Source organism: Protopterus annectens, chromosome 3.part0 (genome assembly GCF_019279795.1).
Source record: "Protopterus annectens isolate FY-2018-M chromosome 3.part0, PAN1.0, whole genome shotgun sequence".
In the NCBI taxonomy this organism is placed as follows: Eukaryota; Metazoa; Chordata; order Ceratodontiformes; family Protopteridae; genus Protopterus; species Protopterus annectens.
Genome location: NC_056731.1, coordinates 61,432,772 through 61,455,414, shown reverse-complemented (window position 1 = coordinate 61,455,414; position 22,643 = coordinate 61,432,772). Strand labels below are relative to the sequence as shown.

The 22,643-nt window shown below is 39.3% G+C and overlaps 1 protein-coding gene across 2 annotated transcripts in view; it reads left to right on the top strand.

The window, feature by feature from the left end:
• The window catches only part of GABBR2 (gamma-aminobutyric acid type B receptor subunit 2), a 3,943,409-nt gene that overhangs the window by 3,825,614 nt on the left and 95,152 nt on the right, over positions 1–22,643 (top strand). For both annotated transcript variants that reach the window (XM_044064587.1, XM_044064586.1), the window contains exon 15: positions 13,984–14,208. In XM_044064587.1, the coding sequence (XP_043920522.1) occupies positions 13,984–14,208 (225 nt within the window). The remainder of the gene's footprint in view (positions 1–13,983; positions 14,209–22,643) is intronic.

Below are 22,643 nucleotides of genomic sequence, written 5' to 3'. Positions count from 1 at the left end.
TTTGTATAAGAAAGGATGAGGGACCATCTTATGAACATTAAAACTTATCGGACCATGGCAATGTTGTCACCACTATATAAAATCCTGGAAAATGTATCCAAGCACAACTCTTAACATTTGCCTTTGATAATAATCCTCTTTCTTTAGCTCAGGACAATTTTTGACCTAATCATAGCACTACCTCTACCTTACTGGGCTTCAACAACTTAGTAAACCAAAATAAGAATAATGGCAATCTGGCGTCCACTGTCTTCCACAATCTGTCCAAAGCTTTTGATACTGTCTGTCAACGCAAACTACTACATCAACTTTCCTCTCTCAGTCTGAGTCCTCAATTCAGTGGTTTTATAGTTACTTGTTCAATAGACAACAATCTAGAAAGTAGGAACTTCACTTCTCTTCCTTCTCACCTATTTCTGTGAGGGCCTCCCACAGGGATCTATACTTGGCCCATTACTATTTAATCTGTTGCACACTATTCTAATGATCCCACCCTTATTTGTTTAGCCAAAACTCTATCTTCAGTCCATGACATACCCCAGCAGGCTTCTGCAGCTATTGAAGGCTGCCTGGACTATTTCCAGTGTCACACACAAGTTAATGCTACACACCCCCAAAGAATTAGTAACCCAAAAGCAACTCTTCAAAATAACATAATGTATAATAATGGAAAAGGCCTAACCAAAGGCCTTACATACAATAATCCCTGCAGAAATGCTTCAAACAAGTGATCAGATGAAAACCAGCAGTCATATAGCAAGAACACTGAACAAGCTTTTGTTGTTTACTTTATATTTAGAGACATTTGGCAAAGAAAACAAGGGACTCAAAAATTCAAGTATATAATTGGTATGGCAAACAAAAAAGTTGGCTTTATTTGTGGACAATATTATTTTGTATACAATACATCAAGAAAGGGACATTTCTGTGTTGTGGAACATTTTCAGATCATTTCAAGTCTACTTAAGATATAAAATTAATGACAATAAATCAAAGGCTATGACTGTAAATTATGTACCCAAGCATGAACTGGTTCAGCAATGCTCATACTTATTGGAATATAATAAGATGAGGTACTTGGGTGTATAGATTACAAATGATTCAGTTATGCCAGCTAAGAATATGTGGGAAAAGACTAAACAAAAGATATTACAAAAATTGAAAAAAAGGATGCTCTTGTCTATGGATATGGATAGTAAGATACAAGCAGTGAAATGTTTTTAATCCCTTTAATTTTATATATGGGTCAGGCAGATTTTTGTCCATCAGAGAGGTTTTGGACAATAATTAATAAAGAGATGAAGGAATTTATTTGGAAGGGGAGGACGACAATGGACAAGTGGGATAAGATGATCCCTCCTATAAATAAAGGTGATTTAGGATTACCTGATTTGTATAAAGAGTTTAGGGCTATGCAGTTAAGGTTCATATATGTAACACAAGCAAAATGTTATAAATCATAGTGGAAATGGATGATAATGAAATGGAGAAGTTCTAGAAATAAGGATCTATTTCACATTTTATGTATATCTTTAAGAAGAATAACAACAACCGTATGGAGTATTATATTCGTAAAACTACAGAAAATATTCTAAAAACTAAGTCAACATAGGACTAAAGAAAAGAGATTTTCCAGCAGGGACAGCTGCAAGTAGAAGTACAGAAAATAGGCAGGATGGGGTTTGAATTTACTGGAGTAAACTGGTAAAGGAACCAAGATACTGAGAGCAAATAACTAGAGAAGGAAAGGTTATAGAGTGGGACGAGGTCAAGCATAAGTTTATATTGCAGGTTAGAGATTGCCTTCCCTACTAGGGATTGATATCAGAGTATAAGCAAAGGGAAAGGGATGGGGAGTCCTAAGTGAAAGACCAGCTCTAGCAGAGATTTAAATAAAGTCCAGAATAGAAGCTGCTGTTTAAAGGGGTGTATTTAGTAGGGCATGGTTTTCTTCAGATAGATATCAAATGCTGGAGGTGTGATGGAAGAGAGAGGTAACTGGGGAATGTGTTTTTGGGAGTGTGATAAGCTGGCAGATTTTAAAACTATGCTACAGAACTAGTCTGTCAGAAATATTGGGGGGGGGGGTGCAAATTGCTGTAACTGAGGAAATGATTCTTTCGCACTGGGACACAGGATTTGAACTGCCTAGACATCCCTTATTGAATTTAAAGCCAAAAAAGCAATTATCTGAAAAGGGAAATTGAAATTTAAACCAACTGCTATTAAAGTACTGAGTATTGTTAAAGAGGTAAAATAACTTGAAGAGAGCTTTTTAAAAAAGGTAAGTAGCAAATTACATAGAAATAAATGTAAGTTCTGGGAACAATACATGCAAAATGATGTTCAGGCATAGGAATGAGGTTTAAGATAATGCTGGAATTATGCAATATATGTAATGTTGGAGTGTATGACAACAGCTGTTATAAAGAAAGAAAACGTATATGCAATGTATAATGCATGAAAAAATGTTATTATGGCTTGTTTTCTTTTCTGTTCATGTATGTGTGCCTCTGTCTTAAGTGATAATTTAACAAACATTGAAAAGAAAAAGATATAGAAATACTCTAATCCTGACTTGGACATAACTAAAAAAATTTCCATAACTGTCCAACTGGAACATGATCATGGTCACAGGCTTAAACTTTCTGCTTATGCAAAGATTATCTTCCATTTAGCCCCATAAGTCATACCTGTGAAGAATTTTCCTGCCTTCTTTATTGTTTAAAATACTTCTAGAAAAACAAGAAACTTTCCATGACACACTGATGAACTATGTTTGAAGATGCAGGGATTTAAGATGTGAATGAAGTACTTTGTGTTGTTGATGCGGTAATAGATGTTGTGTTATTGGAAGAGGAAGACAAGACATGGATAACGGAGTACATAAAACAAAAAAAAAACAAAATAAAATGAAGCAGTATTTGTTTTTAAGCTGACTTTTGCACTGCTGAGCATGCATAAGGTTATAAAAAAGTAATGATTATTATGAAATAAGAAAACATTTGTTTTGTTTTCATTATGCAAAATGACCGGCAGCAAAAATTCAGGAGCTAAGCATTGATTGTTTTTTTCATGGTAGTGCAACACTAGTGGATAATGAAATGTAGAGTTTGGTATCAGCACCTTGATATCCCATCCAAGAACATTACAAGCAGAAGGGAAGATAAAACACTCCCTTGGTAGAGTACCACACAGATGCACAGACCCAAAATGCTTTTGGCTTAACACTGTTAATGTAGGCACAGCTTTCACTCCTCACATAGTAACTGTGTCACCCTGACATGCTCTGAGGTTATGTCTCTCAGCATGAGAAATAAGATGTTCAAGATGTTTCCTTGGTAATGTAGACAGGTCACAACACAGACATTTCAGTGTTTAGATTATTTAAAGTATGTATATATCTATATGTATATATATATATATATATATATATATATATATATATATATATATATATATATATATATATATATACACACACACACACACACACACACATTATATATATATATATATATATATATATATATATATGTGTGTGTGTGTGTGTGTGTGTGTGTGTGTGTGTGTGTGTGTGTGTGTGTGTGTGTGTGTGTGTGTGTGTGTGTGTGTGTGTGTGTGTACTTGTGGATAAATGTCTAGAACTGAAGAGAGGGCAAATCAGAGTTCTATCCAAAGTCTCCAATATTCAGTTTCCAAACAGTGGAGCAGTGCCTCTTAAAGTGTGGAATAGACAGTCAAAAAGCTCTACATCTAGTGATACCAGTAACTGAATTGCTGAACCAGTGACACAACAATAACACCGTCCACCATCAGTGAATTAGTCTTTGATGTGGTGATGAAGGCATTTAACAGTGCCACACACTGGACTGCTAGATCAAAGACACTCTTCAAGATGTTAGCCTTGCACTGGTTTAGTGCCAGTCTGCTGTCATGGTCATTGCTCCATATGGATTGGTGAAGTGCCCAAAGCTGAAATGCTTGATATCAGAATGTGCTACAGAAAATGGAGCATTTGAGACTTATGTGCCCTAATATTGATTGTGCTATAGAAGGCATGTCAACATATATGTCTGCATGGCATGTCAAGTTGTGCAGAAATGTATGACTTTCTTGACTATTTTAAATGTGCAATCTCATTTTATGAAGGATTTCATAAAGTAATGGCTAGAAGGTTGGGTTGGCAATTATACCAGGAGAAATGTGTAATTAATGCTTAAATACCGATCAGATATAAACACCTGCAGGAGACCCTGGCAATTTTTGTTTTAAAATCTCTGTAACATAGTAAAAGAAATTATAAAATTTATGAAACAAACATTGAATCCTGAATCACTAGCATTTGCCACATGAGGGCAGTCATTTCAGGTTAACAATCCAGTTAAAATAATCATTAAACATTCATACATTCACTAACGTGATTTGTTTCACAAACACTTCATGGTGCACATTTGCCTTTCTGAGATGTTTGAAACATTTGGTTACAGCTTCTCTTTCATTTGAATCTGCATGGACTGTTAACATATGATATCACATTATTTCTCATCTTTTTAATAGTAAACACTGAAATATCAAAAAAGAGTGATATAAAATGATATGTAAAACAAAAGTTGCTAAGTCATGTGGCTAATTTCTTTGTCGCTTTTGGAAACAAAAACAATGACAAGCTAAAACATATCTCATTTAATCTGAAATAGTGAAATGAAACATCCAAGGATTTCTTTAGCCATTTTGTCTTCCCTTACTGTCATTTTGACAGCTGTCCAAGTGGCCCACATCCTTCTCTGGGTCTACCAGCACCCCAAATTTCCTCCAGTCGCATGCCTGAATTTGAGCTGGGGTCAGCAAGGATCCAGAGGACATCTTGGAGGGTCACTGTCCAACTTCTAGCTGGGGAGATATCTTATGGCATACTCTCTTTCTATACCCCTCAACTGCAGTTCCTGTAATGAAGCCCAGGACAAGAGTGCAATAGGGGCATGTGATATTTTTCTCCTCCTCCATGGCAGCTTAGCCATGCCCCCCACAGTACTTCCCCTTTATGGACAGTCCTCCTGATAGCAATTTCCCCAGCTTCCACCAAAAGAGATGCCCACACACCACCTTTCCCCCATGGATGGCAACACCCACCCCTCACTGTCACTCCATCACAGCAGTCAGCTTAGCCATACTTAGGGCTTTATCCATGTATGGCACCAGAGTAACTATAACACCAAAGGATTATTAACCTATTTGAATAAACCAGACTAATAACAGATTTTAATGGGAGGCATGTCTTGTGGAATTGAGAAAGTAGAAAGGCTTTTTTACCAAATTAACTAGAGAAGAGAGTTGTATGATAAGTTGAATGAGCCATGTGAAATTCAGCCTAGCTTGGTCAATGAATTAAATGCAGTATTGGAATACTTACTTGTCCTGCTGTTTTGTTTAAATTTTAGTTGTGTTTTTTTTAAGAGCTGATATCATTCTCACAGGACCGGAGTGATGCAGCCATCTAGGTATCTGAGTCTGTGCAGAGAAAGGTGTCTGTTCTCATTAACTCCCAGTTAAGCTTACAGCACTAGTTGATATAGGAAGCCAAAATCCAAGAAAGGAGGTTAGGCCATACAGTTGCCAAGAATGGCATGCAATTATGCAAAATTTGTACTTGTATATATATTGATGCATGATAGGCCACCTCACCAATACATAGTCTCATATTACATAAACCCACTAGTCACAACGATACGCCAACATCCCTGCCTTCTACCACCACATGTGTATATGCTGGTAAAAGGAATCACCAAGCTAAAAAGGCACTGCCTGTAAGGCAGACAGAGTCAACAGCCCAAACAGATAATATGCCAGAAATGCCTACTTATTGGGGGCAAAATGACCATCAGTTGTCACTTGATCACTGCTGCAGTAGCCTTAGCTGTATGATGTATACCCTGCCGAGGTTATACCAGATGGACAGCTTCTAAACTTCAGGGGACCTTCTACACAACCAAACTGTCAGGCAGCTTGAACTGAGCTGACTAAAAGACAAGATGGGTGCAAAACCATTCAAAGCTTTACTGCCACCAAAGACTGCACTCCTCTGAGGCTTTCAAGGAAAAAAGGTTGGCTTTGCTGGCAGATAAGTTCCCTTTGGGGAGAAAAACTTCCATTTTCTTAATTTTGTTCATGTTTTATTACTTTTCTTTTTAGGAAAGTTATTTTAAAGCTAGGAATATTATGTTTTAACAGTAGCAAGGCTAGCCACCCAGTGGTGTAAACCTTGGCTCTAGATGATTATCACTGCTGAAGTGATACCCTCACCCAATGTGCTAAAAGAGGAAAAAGGAGATGTGGATGGATGGATGGACTGTCTCAAGAATATAATATACTTTTAAACTGCATGCTTGCTTTTTTTCTGTCAGTTTAAAAGTAGCAGAAAGTAACTGAAAACTTTTTTTCTGTGTAGAAATTGTTTATTTTTCTTTTTGTGGGGCTACTCTAGTACTTTTTACTGTGTTTTTCTGTACAAAAAGTAACATTTGTGGATTGTTACTGTTTATCAGCAATTGTTGCTCCTCTTCTCAGGGAATGAGGTACCATTTTTAGCATACAGTCCCACGGCTGGTCCTTCTTCCAGCCACAAAAAGAAAAAATAAGCAAACAGCCTTTTCCACCACAGCTTGCTTGCCTCAGCTGCAAGTATGTGTCTCTGCTGTGACCATTTGATGTACCTCAGACCACCCATCTCTTACCCTGAATCCCTCTGGTGTAGCACCTTCAGCCACTATGAACCAGGGGTTAGCCAAGTCCTCTGTGGCTGTTGGGGTACCCTCAATGGGCAAACTTTTTCCTGTTGTATCAGGATGCTGTACCCATCCCTGGGGAAGCTGCTGCTGCCATTAATAACATGGCTAGGGCCATTTTAAAGTCAAAAAGAAACAGAAAACAAAGCATGGATCTACTCCTCCTTGATTTTCTTTGGCTTGAGGTAGGTTACTGGGCCTGACGCAGGGTTTAATTAAGGCTATTAATCCTTCTTGTAAATTACTTCCCAGTAAAAGAAAGCAGGATTCCTCTTTTACTGAAGAGATTCAAGATACTGAATCTTCACAGGAAGAGAGACATTTTTCCCTCAGATTTCTGATTCATACTCTTGAGGACAGCTCAGTTTCTGGTACTCCCTTTGAGGGTTTCTCTTTTCTGAGACTATTGCTAGAATGTGCCAATGTTTTCAGTGGGGGAACACTGATGTTACTTGGTCCCACAGAAAATACTATGAGTTGTTATAAAAGTATTTTCCTGAACATACACCCATTCCTGCTATCTGTCTGTTTTAGAGGAGGTGTGTTATTTCCTGCAGTTTTCCTGATACTGAGCCAGCTGGCCCTAAAAAGGCATATAGGATGCATAAAGTTCTTTAGCCTTTTACATTTTTATATACCATTACCAAACCTGACCCAGCAGTTGTAGCTTTAGTTGATCACACAGCTACTAACCACTTAGTTAGTTCCAATCCTACTCGTTCTGGTAAAGATAGGAAAATTACTGATAGGTATGGGGAAAACTGTATATGTCTGCAACTTTGATTTTCAGAATTTTGAATTGTCAGGCTCATACATTAAAGTCTGCACTGACAATTTGTGAAAGTAGGAGGAATTTTTATGTACATTTTTTTTCTTGTGAGGAAAAACTTGCTTTAAATAACTTAGGTTTTACTTCTGTTGCACAGGTTACTACTCATTGTTTGCAGTGTGTGTATGACTCTGTTGATACTTCTTCCAGGGCTATGGTTACTGTTTTCAGGCGGTTTACATGGCTGCATTCTCGGAACCTTCCAGGTGATGATAAAAACTGTTTTAAATACTCCCTTGGATAGAGATTTAGTGTTTGGGTCCTCTGCTGCAGAGGTGATCAAAAATGTATTATGAAAGGGGCAAGTGGATCCAGGGAATCTCTAAGATTTTTCAGCCATCCTTTTCCAAATTTTCCAAGGGATATTCTATCTCCTCACAAAAAAGAAGAAATAGAATAAACAGTCTGTACAAAATTACAAAAATCAGTTAAAGAGAAGTTTAAGAAGAAATGGCAAGTAGGTTCCAAAAATATTGTACCTCCCAAAACCAAGGACAGTCCAACAAATCTGAATGTCTATTCAAGAGACCTTGTGACACAGACCCTTCCTATCCTGCCCCCTTTTTTCTTCCACAAAGTCTGAATCTCCATTGTTCTCTTTGGCAACAGATTGTTTCAGACAAATGGGTTCTCATAATAATTCATCGAGGTTACAGATGCAGTGGGAAAAAATTCTTCCTTTCTAGGGAGTCATTCCTCATCCTCCAGATCAGACTATGTTTTCACCAGTTCTTCATCACATGTAATCCCAAGGGCTGATAGAACTAGTTCCTCCTTTACAGGTGGGGAAAGGATTTTTATTCAAGGATGTTCTAGTGCCAAAGAAAGAAAATATTTGGAGTCCAGTTCTGAAGCTTTCTTTCTTTCCTAAACCTGTTTGTGAAAGTGCCCAAATTCAAAATTATGTCACTTTGCAACCTGTTGCCGCTTCTTCCTCTTTCAAGTTTCCTGGCAATACTAGACTTAAAAGATGTTTATCATCACATCTCTTTTCATCCAGACTTCAGACATTTATTAAGATTTTGTGCCTGGATCACATAATCATTTCTCTACCTTACTCTTTGGACTATCCAGTGCAACAATAGTGTTCACAAACTGTCTAGCTCCAGTTATACCTCATTGCAGGCTACAGGGTATACACATTTTTCTTTGCAGAGTCTTTTTCAAATTATCAGAAATCTCTCTCTCTCTCTCTCACATTCTCTTTCTCTGTCTTGGGTGAGAAATCTCTTACACAAGCTGGGATTCCAAAAGAACATTCAAAAGTCTTTCTCAACTGGTTCACACAGACTTGTGTTCCTGGGATGTCAGCTAGACACCTCACTTCAAAGAGCTTTTCTTCCACAGAAAAAAATAGATCTTTATTTAGATCTATTTCTAAGGTTTTCAACTCAGACATCAGTCACTGCAAGGGAATACCTAAGGATTTTGGGTCTCATGGCATCTATGATTCTCATGATACCCTTGGCAAGACTCAAAATGAGAAAGATACACTGGTATTTGAAGTCTGTTTGGTTCCAACATTACCGCCCCCTTATCTTTTCAAATCACAGTGCTGGTGTTTGTCAAAAGAGGAAAACATTTGGTGGAAACAATGGATATCCTTAAATCCATGTCTTCTCTTCTCTTTCCCTGTGCCAAAGCAGTCAGTCACCACAGACACTTTGAACTGGTTGGGGAACAGTTTTAGGAGGGACAAAAGTGCAGGTTGTATGGGGCACTAAGGACAGATGCAGGTATATACATATTGTTAAGGTATTGCTTTCATTGATCCAAACAATCGACTTTCTGAACCATCTTTGGTACCCAGGACCTCCTCAAGTGGACACAGATAGTATCACAGTCATGTGGTATGTCAACAAGCAAGGGGGAACCAGGATGTACCCCCTTTGCAGTCCAGCCATGTTAGCTTGGGATATAGTCTCACAGCACAATTTCACTCTACATGCATCCCACATTCTGTCAGAGCAAAACTGTGTGGCAGTCAAGCTGAGCAGGGCTAGGATAGACCCTCACAAATGGAAACTAGATCAAGTGGTTTTCCAAGATTTGATCCATCTCTGGGGAGTTCCTTAAGTAGACCTCTTTTCCTTCTCTGAACAATCAACTGGCAAGATTCATCTCCAGGACTCCATGCAAGAAGGCCTGAAAGACAGATGCCTTTTATTATTAAACAGGAATGTTTCTGTATGCTTTTCCACCCTTTCCACTAATATCCAGGGTGCTTCTGAAGATTCAGAAGGAATCCCCCAAGATCATTGTGGTGACTTCCTTTTGGCCAAGACAACTGTGGTTCTCCCTTCCACTGGAAATAGCCAGGGGTAGTTACCAAAAGCTTCCTCACAGACTGGATCTACTCACACAAGAACAGGAATGTTTGATACACCCCAGCATCAAACAATTTCAACTGACTGCTTGGTCGATAGGGTATTAATTACTTTTAGGCTCCTCTTTACTGAGGACATGCAAATGATTCTAATGAAGGCAAGCAGGCCTGCTACTAAAAGATCATATATTAGCAAATGGAAAAGGTTTTCTAGTTAGTGTCAACAACATAACCAGCACCCATTCAGGGCTAGTTGTTTTCTGGTTCTGTAATATTTGTGTGAGATACTATCCAATGGCCTTTCTTATTCCTCTATAATGGTTAATTTACTGGACATTTTAACATATCTGCTCATGGATCCTCCTCTTTCAATGGAATCTCATGTCAAAATATTCTTGAAAGGTGTTTTGAATAAGAGGCCTCCAAGAAATCTGGTGGTCCCTCCTTAGGATCTTAATTTTGTATTAGAGAAGCTAACACTTGCTCCATTTGGACCAGGTAGTCTGGATGACATGAGGTTCTTAATGTAGAAAACAATTTTACTGATTGCTCTGATCTCTGCAAGAAGGGCACCTATGCAGGCTCTTATGATGAATCGACTCTATCTCACTTTCCATAGGGACATGGTTTCTTTGAGATCTACTCCTATTTTTATGTTTAAAGTGATATCCAAGTTTAATTTAAGCCAAAACAGCCATCTCTCTATTTTCTTTCCTGAACCTAAAAATGAAGGAGAAAAGATACACCATACCTTGGATGTCCACAGGCAACTCAGACACTATCTTGACAGAGCTAACATTTTCAGATCTTCAGATCAAGTGTTCATTTCTTGTAAAAGTAAGTAGAAGGGGTAATGTGGCAAAACAGACTATTTCCAAATGGTTTTCTAAGGCTATTATCTTTTACTATACTCACCATATCAAAATTGTTCTCAGCAGGGTCAGGGCCTACTCTACAAAGACATTGGTTTATATGCCTTTTTGGAAAGGGTTGGATTCTAAAAGTTGCTACTTCATCCTCTGTACATACTTTTATGAAGCACTATAAGCTTGATTCCTTCTGTAGGTCCAGATAAAACTTTGCTAGGACCATTCTCAAGGGCTTCCTGGACTCTTCTCCTTCCCCCTCCCAAATGTAGTTAGTTAAGGTAATCTACCCATAAAGCTAAGGTTACACCAGCAGTGCTCATTATGATAAACATAGTACAGTTGTGTAAGTTAAATGTACCATAACAGTAGATGTTCAAATGACCACTGCTGCCGTAGTCTCTCCTTCCCTCCAGCCCCATTGTTTTTTGGTGTGTTTTTTATGCCAGGCTGTTGACGTTTTTTTATTTGTTGGTTTTAACATTGCCCTTTCAGGGCTCAGCCTCCCTTTCTGCTGTCAGGAATGCTCTGAAGGGCTTGGCACCTAAACATGTATTTTATTCAGCTCAGCTTGAGCTACCTGACAGTTTGGGTGTATGGAAGGTGCCCTGAAGCTTTGGAAGCTGACCACTGTTATATCCTTGGAAGGCTATAACCCATTTAGCTAAGGCTACTGCAGCAGTTATCGGTCAAACATCTACTGTTATGATAAGTTTAACTTACACAGCTGTACTTGTCAAAGATGTAGTTCCATGTTCAAATATCAGCAGCACCTCCTCACTTATGGAAAAAGTTTCCACTACATTTTGAACAGTGTAAACCCCTAGCAACTTTCAACCTGAAATAAATGACTGGATGGGATCCCATATATTCATCCCAGAAGGTTCTGTCAGCAATCTAACTCTGTCACTATGCACAATTACATTCATTCCTCCCTATTTCTTCTCCCCTTTATTTTCCCCTTTCCTTCAGCATTAGAAAGGTGCATAACAAGCTTTTGTTAAACACTTCTAAGTATTGTTAATCTCTACACTCATGCTAAAGCTCAGCTGCCATTGCTGGCTACCACAGAGCACCAGCTGAAGCTAAACAACTTTAAAAGCCTGTCAGATACTTTGTTTAAACAAAATGTATAGTACAACAGTATCTAACTGCTTTTAAAGCTGCTAGTTTCTCTGAGGGACACTTCATATCTGTCTACTGTCTGTGTAGCAATCCTAAGTATTTTATGCCTTTTCAAAGCTGTAAAACACTTTGTGCTCCTACACTTTTTTTTCTTCAACTCAAAGTACATGAAGCCAATAAAGCTCTATGCACTGCAAAGAATTTATGACTGTTTCTCTTTGATCATAACTTTTATTGCATGTTCTCCGTATGTATGCCAGAGACTCAACTCATGAGCTTTGCTTCATTTGACTGATGAGGTGAATCTCTTGGTATCCATGTCTCAAACATGTAATAGGTTGCTTATTATTAGACGCCAAAGCATAACCCTCTATGTTATACCTCTAAACTCTACATGATTTGCCATTTGATAATCCTACTAGGCCAGTAGCCTAGTTTTAAGTAAATTAGACATGGCGAAATATAAATGGATTACCATTTTAGAAGCAGATAAATATCCTGGGTTAAACAATATATTAACAATAAAACCTGTTTTAGTAGCTAAACAGAGGCAATATAAGTAATGGAAGAATGATCTTGTCACCATATAATTGGCAGAGATTTCTCTACATAAATGAATGTTTTTTTATGAAACGTTTTAAAAAGAATGTTACTAGCACTTTAAAGATTATTAATTGATTGAGGCTTTTTATTGGATGGTTGTGTCATATGTTCTATAGTATTGGGGTATAAGAATGTATACCTATAACAGTTTTATGTACTGATGAAGGGTATTTTCCCGAAAGCTTTATCTGTCTTGTGAATAAATCAAGCGTTGTTCTGTTTGATGCTTTTTGTGATGTTCGTGAATACTCAGAGGACTTAACTACAGCTGGTTAGTTGATTGCTGTTGTAAGTGAATCTCTTGGTATCCATGTCTCAAACATGTAATAGGTTGCTTATTATTAGATGCCAAAGCATAATCCTCTATGTTATACCTCTAAACTACTACATGATTTGCCATTTGATAATCCTGCTAGGCCAGTAGCCTAGTTTCAGGGGAGATCAGGACTATGGAAAATCTGGCCAGGGCACTGGAAATTCTCCTAGTCTGATTAGTAAATGCAGTGCGATATTTTATATCCACCTGACCTGCCATCAACTGAGGCAGAGGAGGTCTTGGTTTGAAATCTCATCCTAGGGATGACAAACTCATCAGTGCAACACCCCCTTATGATACACTGCAGTGTCAGTAATGGAAAGTACATTCTAGCACCTGGGAAGAGTAGAACCCAAAATCTTTTGACCTTCTGACAGCAAAGTTGAGTGTACTACTTGCTGAGTCAATGACACAGGTGAATACAGATGAGGTATTCATTTTTTTCTAATATTTGAATCTTCTGGTCTATTCATAACTAAAAAATAGAAGATTATACTTCGTCCCTGTTACAAGTTATGAGGCTGTTACCCAAGTAACTCATAAGTGTTACAAGAGTGTTAGAATGACTGAGCACAGGCATATCTGATATCGTTTTCACAGTATCCTATTATTTTTCACTGATTATTAGTAATACTCCAAGCAAAAACTGTTAGGAATTGTCAGACAAGTTTATAAGTGGGTGAGGGACTTACTGGCTACTGCTACTCCCATGAAAGCTGACCGAGGCTCAGACTTTCAGCAGTAATTTTAAAATCAGATGACCTAACTACAGCTTAAAGGTTATAAAATAAAATAGTAAAACAAAGCAATGAATGATTACTACATGCCTTCAATCTTATATCTCGCCGGATGACTTTGATGATAATATTCCTTCTGTTCATGCTGTTGACTTTATTTATAGTTATAGCATATTTTTTCTTTGCATGTTGCTGCCTTATTGTATTGCATAATGTCTGAATACAATCCTCAGTCCAGGCCATCTACCTGGTTTACAAATATAAATAAATAAGTAATTAATAAATTGCATACTTATCTGGTGTGCTGAAACCACATATAATCAGAAACAAAGTAAATAATGAGTGGTCTTGTTGTAAGTTTTCTGAAACTGTATTTTTTTTTTTAATTTCTTTTAGTTGTTTGGCTGCTTTTTGGCCTGGGAGACCCGAAATGTAAGCATCCCAGCTCTGAATGACAGCAAGTATATAGGAATGAGTGTATATAATGTGGGGATCATGTGCATTATAGGAGCAGCGGTTTCCTTTCTGACCCGAGATCAGCCGAATGTACAGTTTTGTATTGTCGCTCTGGTCATCATATTCTGCAGCACCATCACCCTTTGTCTAGTTTTTGTGCCAAAGGTAAGTGCTTTAGACTTCTCATGTTGTACATAACATGTTGCTTTCATAACACACACTGGATTTGTCAAACTGTCCAATGGTATGCTTCCATTACTGAAATAAATGAAACGTATGACAAGTAGCTGTAACTGCAAGTCAGACACAGATCACTGAACATTTATTGTACCCATCAGGCTTTCTGCTTCAACGGGAAGGTAACCGTGGGTGATCATTCATAATCTATGTTCCCATAAAAGCTCTATCAAACCAGGTTTGCAAAAATGACTGTAATAAGACTATTCATGATTAGAGTAACAGTTAAGTTGAAGTGTTTATACCCAGGCACTGTTATAAAGTACAATGAGAACAAGTTAACATACAAAACTAGAATAAAGCAAAGAAAAAACAGATAAACCCTCATTACAACCAAAGCAAACTAGGCTTTCAAAAAGTTTTTCAAGGCCACTAAGTAAAGTGGATTTTGAGCTTTAACCTTTATCACAGCCTTATAACATGGCTAATGCTTTAGTTTAAGGTACAGTACTTTTAAACTGAGATTTGCTATCTTACACAAAAAAATACATGTTGCATGAACATGCAGACATTGACATTCCCAAATATCAAATACCTCTCAACTGTACAGATTTTCACAGAATGTCCATATTTTTGGCTCATATTTTTGGCATGTTCCTCTTTTTTCTTGGCAAATCATTGGAATGATCTCAGGATTTAAGTCACTAAATAATGACATACATTTGAGTTTCAGACTTCAAATCCTTCAGAAAATGTATAGTAAAACAAATCATGTTACCTTAGCAACTTTCTAAGTTTATAAGGGCAATATTTAAAATATGTCCCTATTTGTACCCCCATTTTGTCAAGCTTTGTCCAGATTTTTTGCATTAACAGGTTGAGAGGTAGACCACATCCCTACCGGTAAAGAAATAAGAATTATTTTAATAACCAGTATTTTTGTGGTTGATGTTATATGGGCTTATGAAGGCATTTCTTGCCCTATATTGACTGTTTCTGCCAATCAAGGAGAATTAACAGGTTAATAAATATTCTGCTGTCAAACAATGCCAAACCAAAGTGGAGTGTCTCAGCAAAGATCGAATTGTAAGACAAGCAAATGGAACTCGTCCATGTACAAGTTGCCATAAACAGTGTCTTGTTCCATATTACTGCAAATTATAGGGCCCTCTCCATGTCCCAGGAAACCCATACTACCTATTTCAGTTTACTAGATTCCTTCAGTATTCAGTCCAGTATGATATTCATGGGGGATCTCAACTATCCCTCTGTAGACTGGAAATCCTACACCATTTCTAATGCACAAGCCCAGCAATTCCTAAACTTCTTTAATACCAATATCCAAGATCAGCTGGTCCATTCTCCTACCATGGTTGCAAACATCCTTGATTTTGTACTCATGAACATGGAGGAGCGATGTACCTCACCCAATGTAATGTCTTTGCTCATCAGACCTGGCCATAAGGCAGTATTACTTAAAATAGATTTGGGGACCCAGCAAAGCCAAAAACCTTTATGAACTATTCTAAGGCTAACCCCTCTCTACAAAATGATGCCTTGGCTAAATTCCAAGCAGCCCCAAACATCACAGCATATGCTGAGCTATTTACAAAATCTCTGTACAGCCATATTGATAGAAGTATAGTGCTTGCTGTGCCTACTCATATTAAGAATAAGACAAAATCAAAAGACAAGCCACCCTGTTGGAATCTCAAGATCAATCGGTTATACAACAAAAGAAAACAAATCTTGGCCAAGCATAGGGGGAACAAAGCCCTACATACTAAAAGCCCCCTGACCAATCTAAACAGGCAGCTAGGAGGGTTAATTAATACTTCAAAGGCTACATTAAAAAATGGTTATTAGGCAAAGGACAACCACAAAGTTTTCTACAGCTATGTTCACTATCTCAGGGGAAATAAGCAGCAATGTGCAGAACGTATTGTAAATGGCATGACCCACACTGAACCAGAGGCCATAACCAACCTTTTGGCTAACAGGTTCAGCTCAAATTTCTCCCCTGACTCCCCCTGATAGTGAAAGGAAATACTGCATACCACAATCCTGCCAACCAACTAAGGTTATCAGTGCATTTTCCAAGGACAAAAAGACTTTATCGATGGCCCTAATAACATCCCACATTGCTTACTGAAGGGCATGAAACATGACTTCTGTGGTTCACTTGAATCACATTTCAAATTGAGCCTTCAGTCAGGTTTAGTGCCCAAAGAGTGGAAGATGGCTACAATCATTCCCTTACACAAAGGAGGTCCAACCACTAATCTGGGTAACTACAGGTCACAGGCCCATATGTCTGACCAGCCTGATATATGAGGCCATGGAAAGAATCATCATAGACATGATAAATGAAGGCATAGGTAACCTGCAAATGCTGGACCCATCATAGTTCGGCTTTGTTAAAGGAAGGTCATGCATATAAAATCTGGTGGACTTCTTTGAGAGGGTCACGAAAGCAATGGATGAAAACAAGACTGTGCACACAGTTTACCTCGACCTGGTCAAGGCTTTTGATGCAATACTGCACTCAGACATTATAGACAAGCTCACTAATTTAGGTATAAACCCTTTTAAAACCCACTGGATAGCCAGTTGGCTCACTGATAGGACCCAGGAGGTTAAAATAGGCGAGGCAATCTCCAGCAAGAGGCCAGTCACTAAAGGTGTCCCTCAGGGCTCAGTACTTGTCCTGCTTTTTTGTGGCATCTATTTCTCTAAACTGGAAGCAAATACTGAAGTTGTATAGCTGGCTAAGTTTGCAAGCTGGGAGTTATCACTGACTCCCCTGCAGATTCTAGCATTCTTCAAGAAGACCTGTCTCTGACTAACAAATGGTGCCAAAGCCATGGTCTCAAACTCAATGCTAAAAATGCATAATTGTGCCCTTTGGGAATCAACCAGCCCATTTAATTACCCTGTTGATAATATGTCCCTAAGAGTTGACTCAGTAGTCAGGGATCAGGGTATGCACATAGACAGAAGTCTTACTTTCAACTACCACATGGCCTCAATGGTGAAGAAATCCTTTTATTTTGTGCAACTTATAGGTAAAGTCATGGCATGTAGGTTCAAAGAGGTCATTACCCCACTGTACTCTGCCCTTATCAGACCAATCATAGAGTACAATGCTCCCTTCAGTATGTACCTGACCAGGCATATGAAGAAATTGGAGCGACCTCCAAGGTTCCTTACAAAAGGAATACAAGGTATAACAAGCATGTCTTATACAGAGTGCCTTAAAGCTCTTTCCCTCTACTTAGTTTCCTATAGATTGCTGAGGGATGATCTATGCCTGGCTTACAAGGCATCCACAAACCCCACACTTATGAATCGCCTGCATATTCATAAATCAAACAGCACCAGAAATACAAGATCCAGGGACCTGAATTTTATCTGTGACTTAAACAGAGCACACTGGAGAGGCAGATATGTGTCCCAGAGACTGCCACTCCTGTGGAAAAGGCTTCCCACCCATGTGAAGCTGAGTTCATTTATTACCCAATTTAAGCACAACATAGACCAATGGATGGGGAGTAGGAAATTTACACTGGGCCTGGCATCCATGTCTCTTATGGATAGAGGTAGCTTATAAATTCCTGGCCTTCAATATCCTATTTGGATACAAGTCATCATTATTCTTTTGGGAAAACTTGGCTAGGCTTAGAAAGGCCCCTTAGGTCATTAGTCTAGCAACAGTGTATGACTCTATGAAAATATGAATGCAAAAAGAGCAATCTTTTTTTGACTGAATCAGAAAGATCGAATCACTAAAAATGGTTTAAAAAATGTATTTTTTCCAGGGGGACAAGTACTGCAACTACTTATTTTATTCCTAACATTGACTTTCCACTGTACATACATTGCATGGTATATTGTTACCCCCAGTGGTATATCCAACAGCAAAAATAGAAAAGTAGACCTGTGACTAGTATAACCATCAGATCACCTCCTCAATCAGCTGCATAGTAAAATATAATTGCAGCTCCAAGGCAGGAAACAAACACAGTCATTCATACACTTCAAAGTCTCCAGAATGTGACCACAGACTGCATGTCTGCTGAGCAGTGATCAAGGACCTCAGAAGCGTGTTCAGTAAGATAGACCATATTTCCTTATCCCCAGCAACAGGGTCCAGTCCATCTCATAGAATCTGCAGGCATCCACAGTCAGTAGGTGTAGGTATGTTGTTATACCCATAATGTTTACTGGATTTTGACTAGGGGAATCTTCTAAGTGGGCTAGGCCTGGTACATCTCTCATGGGGGGCAACAAGGTATCCTTACTTATTGACCAAACCACTCCAGCTGACTCCTTTCAACCCAGAGAAACTGTGGTTGTATGGTAAGTTCCCCTTCCAAATTTCCAAGTTCCTTAATCTGTTCTTGAGACTGTGGTGTTGTAGAACCTCCCACAAGATATTCCAGGATACATAGTCATGTGCATACCCCTCAACTGTCCAGATTTTTGCAGAATGTCCAGATTTTTGCCTCATATTTTTTGACTGTTCCTCATACAATTTGTGTTTTTCTGGTAAATCATCGTGGATTGAAGTAACTATATAATATAAAAAATACAACATACATGTGAGATTCAGACTTCAAATCCTTCAGAAAATACATAATAATTCAAAACCTGTTATTTTAGCAACTTCCTAAATTTATAGGTTCATAGGTTCATAGGTTCATACTAGGCTATCTGTCCTAGGGCATTTATAAGGCTAGCCAGAATGTGTTTGGCTTTCACCACCCATTTAAATTTATTTTGCTATGCCCTTTTTTTCAGAGGTTAGTATACTGCCTCTGTCTAACAGTGACAGAGAAGTGAAACCCAGGGTAAACTATGATCTCCATCATCCACTCATCAACCTCTTCTTGAAGAGAGTCAATGACTCACTCCTAGCCTGGACTGGGATTTTATTATTCCAGAGTGCCCAGGGGCAGCTGGGTTATGAATCTGCCTGTCCTCCCTTATTTTCAATTACTTTTGGGTTTCAAGTCTCAAAGTCTCGGTAATTGGGATGGGATGGGATTGGATTTTTCTGAGGTGCAGCATGTCCATTATTCTGTCTGGACATGTCTTTATATGTCGATGGAGAGCAAGTATGCTGGCTATGCCACTGAGTAGAGCCTGAGAGTTTCTTTTTTTTCTTGCAATGGGCATTGTTTTATTGCCTTTGATTGTCTCTTGTGTTGGGTATTTCTTTTCTTTCCAGGCTTCAGGTGTGTGTGGTAAGGTAGTAGAAGTGGATCATCACGGGCATTGTACTCAATTATGGGCCTGATGAGGGATGGAGTAGAGGCCGATGTATATGTCCCCTGATCTAGATGTGAATCCCTTCATGATTGAGTGGAATATTTTAATATTTTCTAACACTTGGTTGTGCGTGGTTGTTCAAACTTAGATTGCTATCAACTTTGGGTCCCAGGTCCCTACTTACTTACTTATTGGATTAATGGATATTATCTGGCACTTGGTTTTTTTGAGCCAGTTTTGTGACTATGACCTTTATTTTATACACTTTTGGCATTTATCTGGCTACTGGCTGCTGTTGGTTGCGCTTTTTGATGAGGAGAGGCCGGAGGTGTCGGGTGTTACGTGTCGAGTCAGTGGTTTCCAGCTTGCACAGTCATCTGAGTCAGCCCACGATCCTTCGTGTTCAGGCCTGTACCTCGAATATATAGGAGAGGGAGGAGGGGAGAGGTCCAGGACCTGACCTTTGTGGGACACCACTTGTCCTGGGCGACGAGTCTGATGAGGTCTGTAAACCATGTGGGTTCTGCAATTCTGTCCTTGACAGGTCTACGATATGATCTAGTGACATATAGTAGCTATTGAGAGCTGGTGGAAGCTTATCTATGGGCGGATTATGGGTGTTAGCCAGAGTGCTTGAGGGAGGTAGGCTAGGCTGTGGACCACCTTCCCCTCATCCTTGGCAAAGCGTGACTGGTCAAAATCAAAAAGCAGTCAGGCCCAAGGGATCTGCCTTAAACAAAACCAACTGACTGGGTGGATCCAGATCCAGTGTCTTTCCATCCAATTTATTTATTTGATGAGGTCCATGATGATCCAAATTCCAGCTTTGCAGACCAGTAGTTTCCCAGGCTAGTTGGGCCTATGGGTTCAGGATCCGGGGAGGCCAGGAGAGGATGCACTCCCATTGATGCTTGGCTTTACTGCCACTTACGGCTCTTACAGGTTAGTGAGATGTCAGGGTTTAGCTCTTTTAGGATTCATGTTTTGCTTTGGTGGGCGGGAGGGGGAAAGTTCGCTGAGATGTCAGGGATGGAAGTTTTTGCTGGAGGTGCGCTGTTTTGTGGAGCATGGGAGCTTGGGGGGCAGCACTCTGCTGGGATAGATGTTGGGGGCTTGGTGGTGGGGGGACTAATTTTGGCCTTTGGAGTTATGGGGGGGTTGGTTGTCTTTGTATAGTTCAGTGTATTTTTGTCATTTTGGACTAATTCTGTTAGTTTTGCTCATACTACCACAGGTTCATAACATAACTAAAGAAAAAGCTCTATCATTTTATAACATTCCTCCTGCATTTTTCTCCAGTGGTCTCCTTAGCTTTTTTTACTTTCTCTCTCAAGTTTATTTAGATTTTTATTTCTATTATAGGAACAACTTTTAAAATCTGTCCCTATTTTGTGACCTTTGCCCTCCCACATTACTTCTGTTTTTGTCCAGGTTTCTTGCACTGAGATGTTGACAGGTATGGTCATGTGGCTTGTCACACAGACAGTACTAGCAAGCTGCTGTGATCCTTCCGGCATCTGTTCAAGACTAAAGAGTTGATACATCCCAGCCTTACCTGGATACTCATCCTATCATACATTCAGACCCCAAACTGTGGATAGTAAAGCCAAAGGAGGTGGAGTTTTAATACATATTGAAGACATACACACCTCCAGGCTGGTCAAACAGTATGGCACACAGCAGACACTCCAGGTGCAGTTAACTATTGACAAGACCCCTATACAAATCATAGCCCAAACTGCCTATCTAGACCTCTTTGACTCTATCAAGATTCAACCCTTTACCCTGATCCTGGGTGACTTTAACTACCCAAACATAGACTGGAAGAACTACTCTTGCCAGAACACAAATGCCCAGAGATTCTTCAATTTTGTCAATGCAAATGCTTTGGAACAGCTAGCCAGTACCCCCACAAGAGGTGATAATGTCTTGGACTCGGTATTAACCAGCATGAGTAACCACTGCAGCATCCCAGCAGTATCATCCTCCCTTGTAAGATCCAACCATAAAACGGTCATGTTTGAAGTCACCATCTCCCTCAGCCACCCTCTAGCTAGGGTCAATCAAAAAGACTTCTCCAAAGCCGATTACAGCCTCCTGAGAGATGGTATAAACAGCTTCACAGCCCTCTCCCCCTCTCTAGAAACTGGCACCAGTATCCAAAACTATACCAAATTACTATACGAACATTTATATAGATGCATGGAATCAGGAATACCTGAGAGGACTAAATCATCCTCCTCAAGGAAGAGTAAACCTGTCTGGTGGATGTCTGCAATAAATAAACTCGATAACAGAAGAAAATAATTGCTGTCCAGGACCAAGAAGGAGCAGGTGCCCAATTGGAAGCAATCTCTCCTTAGCCTAAGCAAGCAAGCAAATAAAAGCACTAGTGAAATCCTCCAAAGCAAACTTTGAGTCCAAATTGGCCACATCTACTAGAGACGATCATAAGGCCTTCTTCACAAATGTCCATAATCTCAAAGGTAATACCCAGATCTGTTCAGAACTGATGGTCAAAGACACCACATATACAAATACCGTAGATATAGCAAACTTGCTGGCTGACAGATTCAGCGAAAATTTCACCCTTCTGTCCCCATCTGTAAATCAGGACATTCCCAGTACCTGCCTCCTTCCCCTTATATCTAGGGATCAGGTCATCCCAGGCTGCATCCTACATGAACTTAGGCAGGAACTTGCAGCACCATTAGGCACCCTATTCAACCAAAGCGTGAGTACCGGTTTTGTCCCAGGTGAGTGGAGGACAGCCACTGTCATCCCTTTACACAAAGGAGGAGCATCCACTGATCTGGGAAATTATAGACCCATCAGCCTAACTAGCCTGATCTGGAAGGCCATGGAACGGATCATCATGGACTTCATTAACAAGGACACTGGCAACCTAAAACACTCAGTCCTATACAGTTTGGCTTCATCAATGGGAGGTCATGTCTGTTAAATTTGGTCGACTTTTTTGAGACAGTCACCAAAGCCATGGATGAGGTGTAGACAGTGGACCCTGCCTACCTTAACCTGGCCAAAGCCTTCAACACTATTTCTCACTCGGGCATAATAGATAAACTCTCTTAACTAGGCATCAATCCGTATGTTACCAGATGAGTAGCCAACTGGCTCACTGATAGAACCTA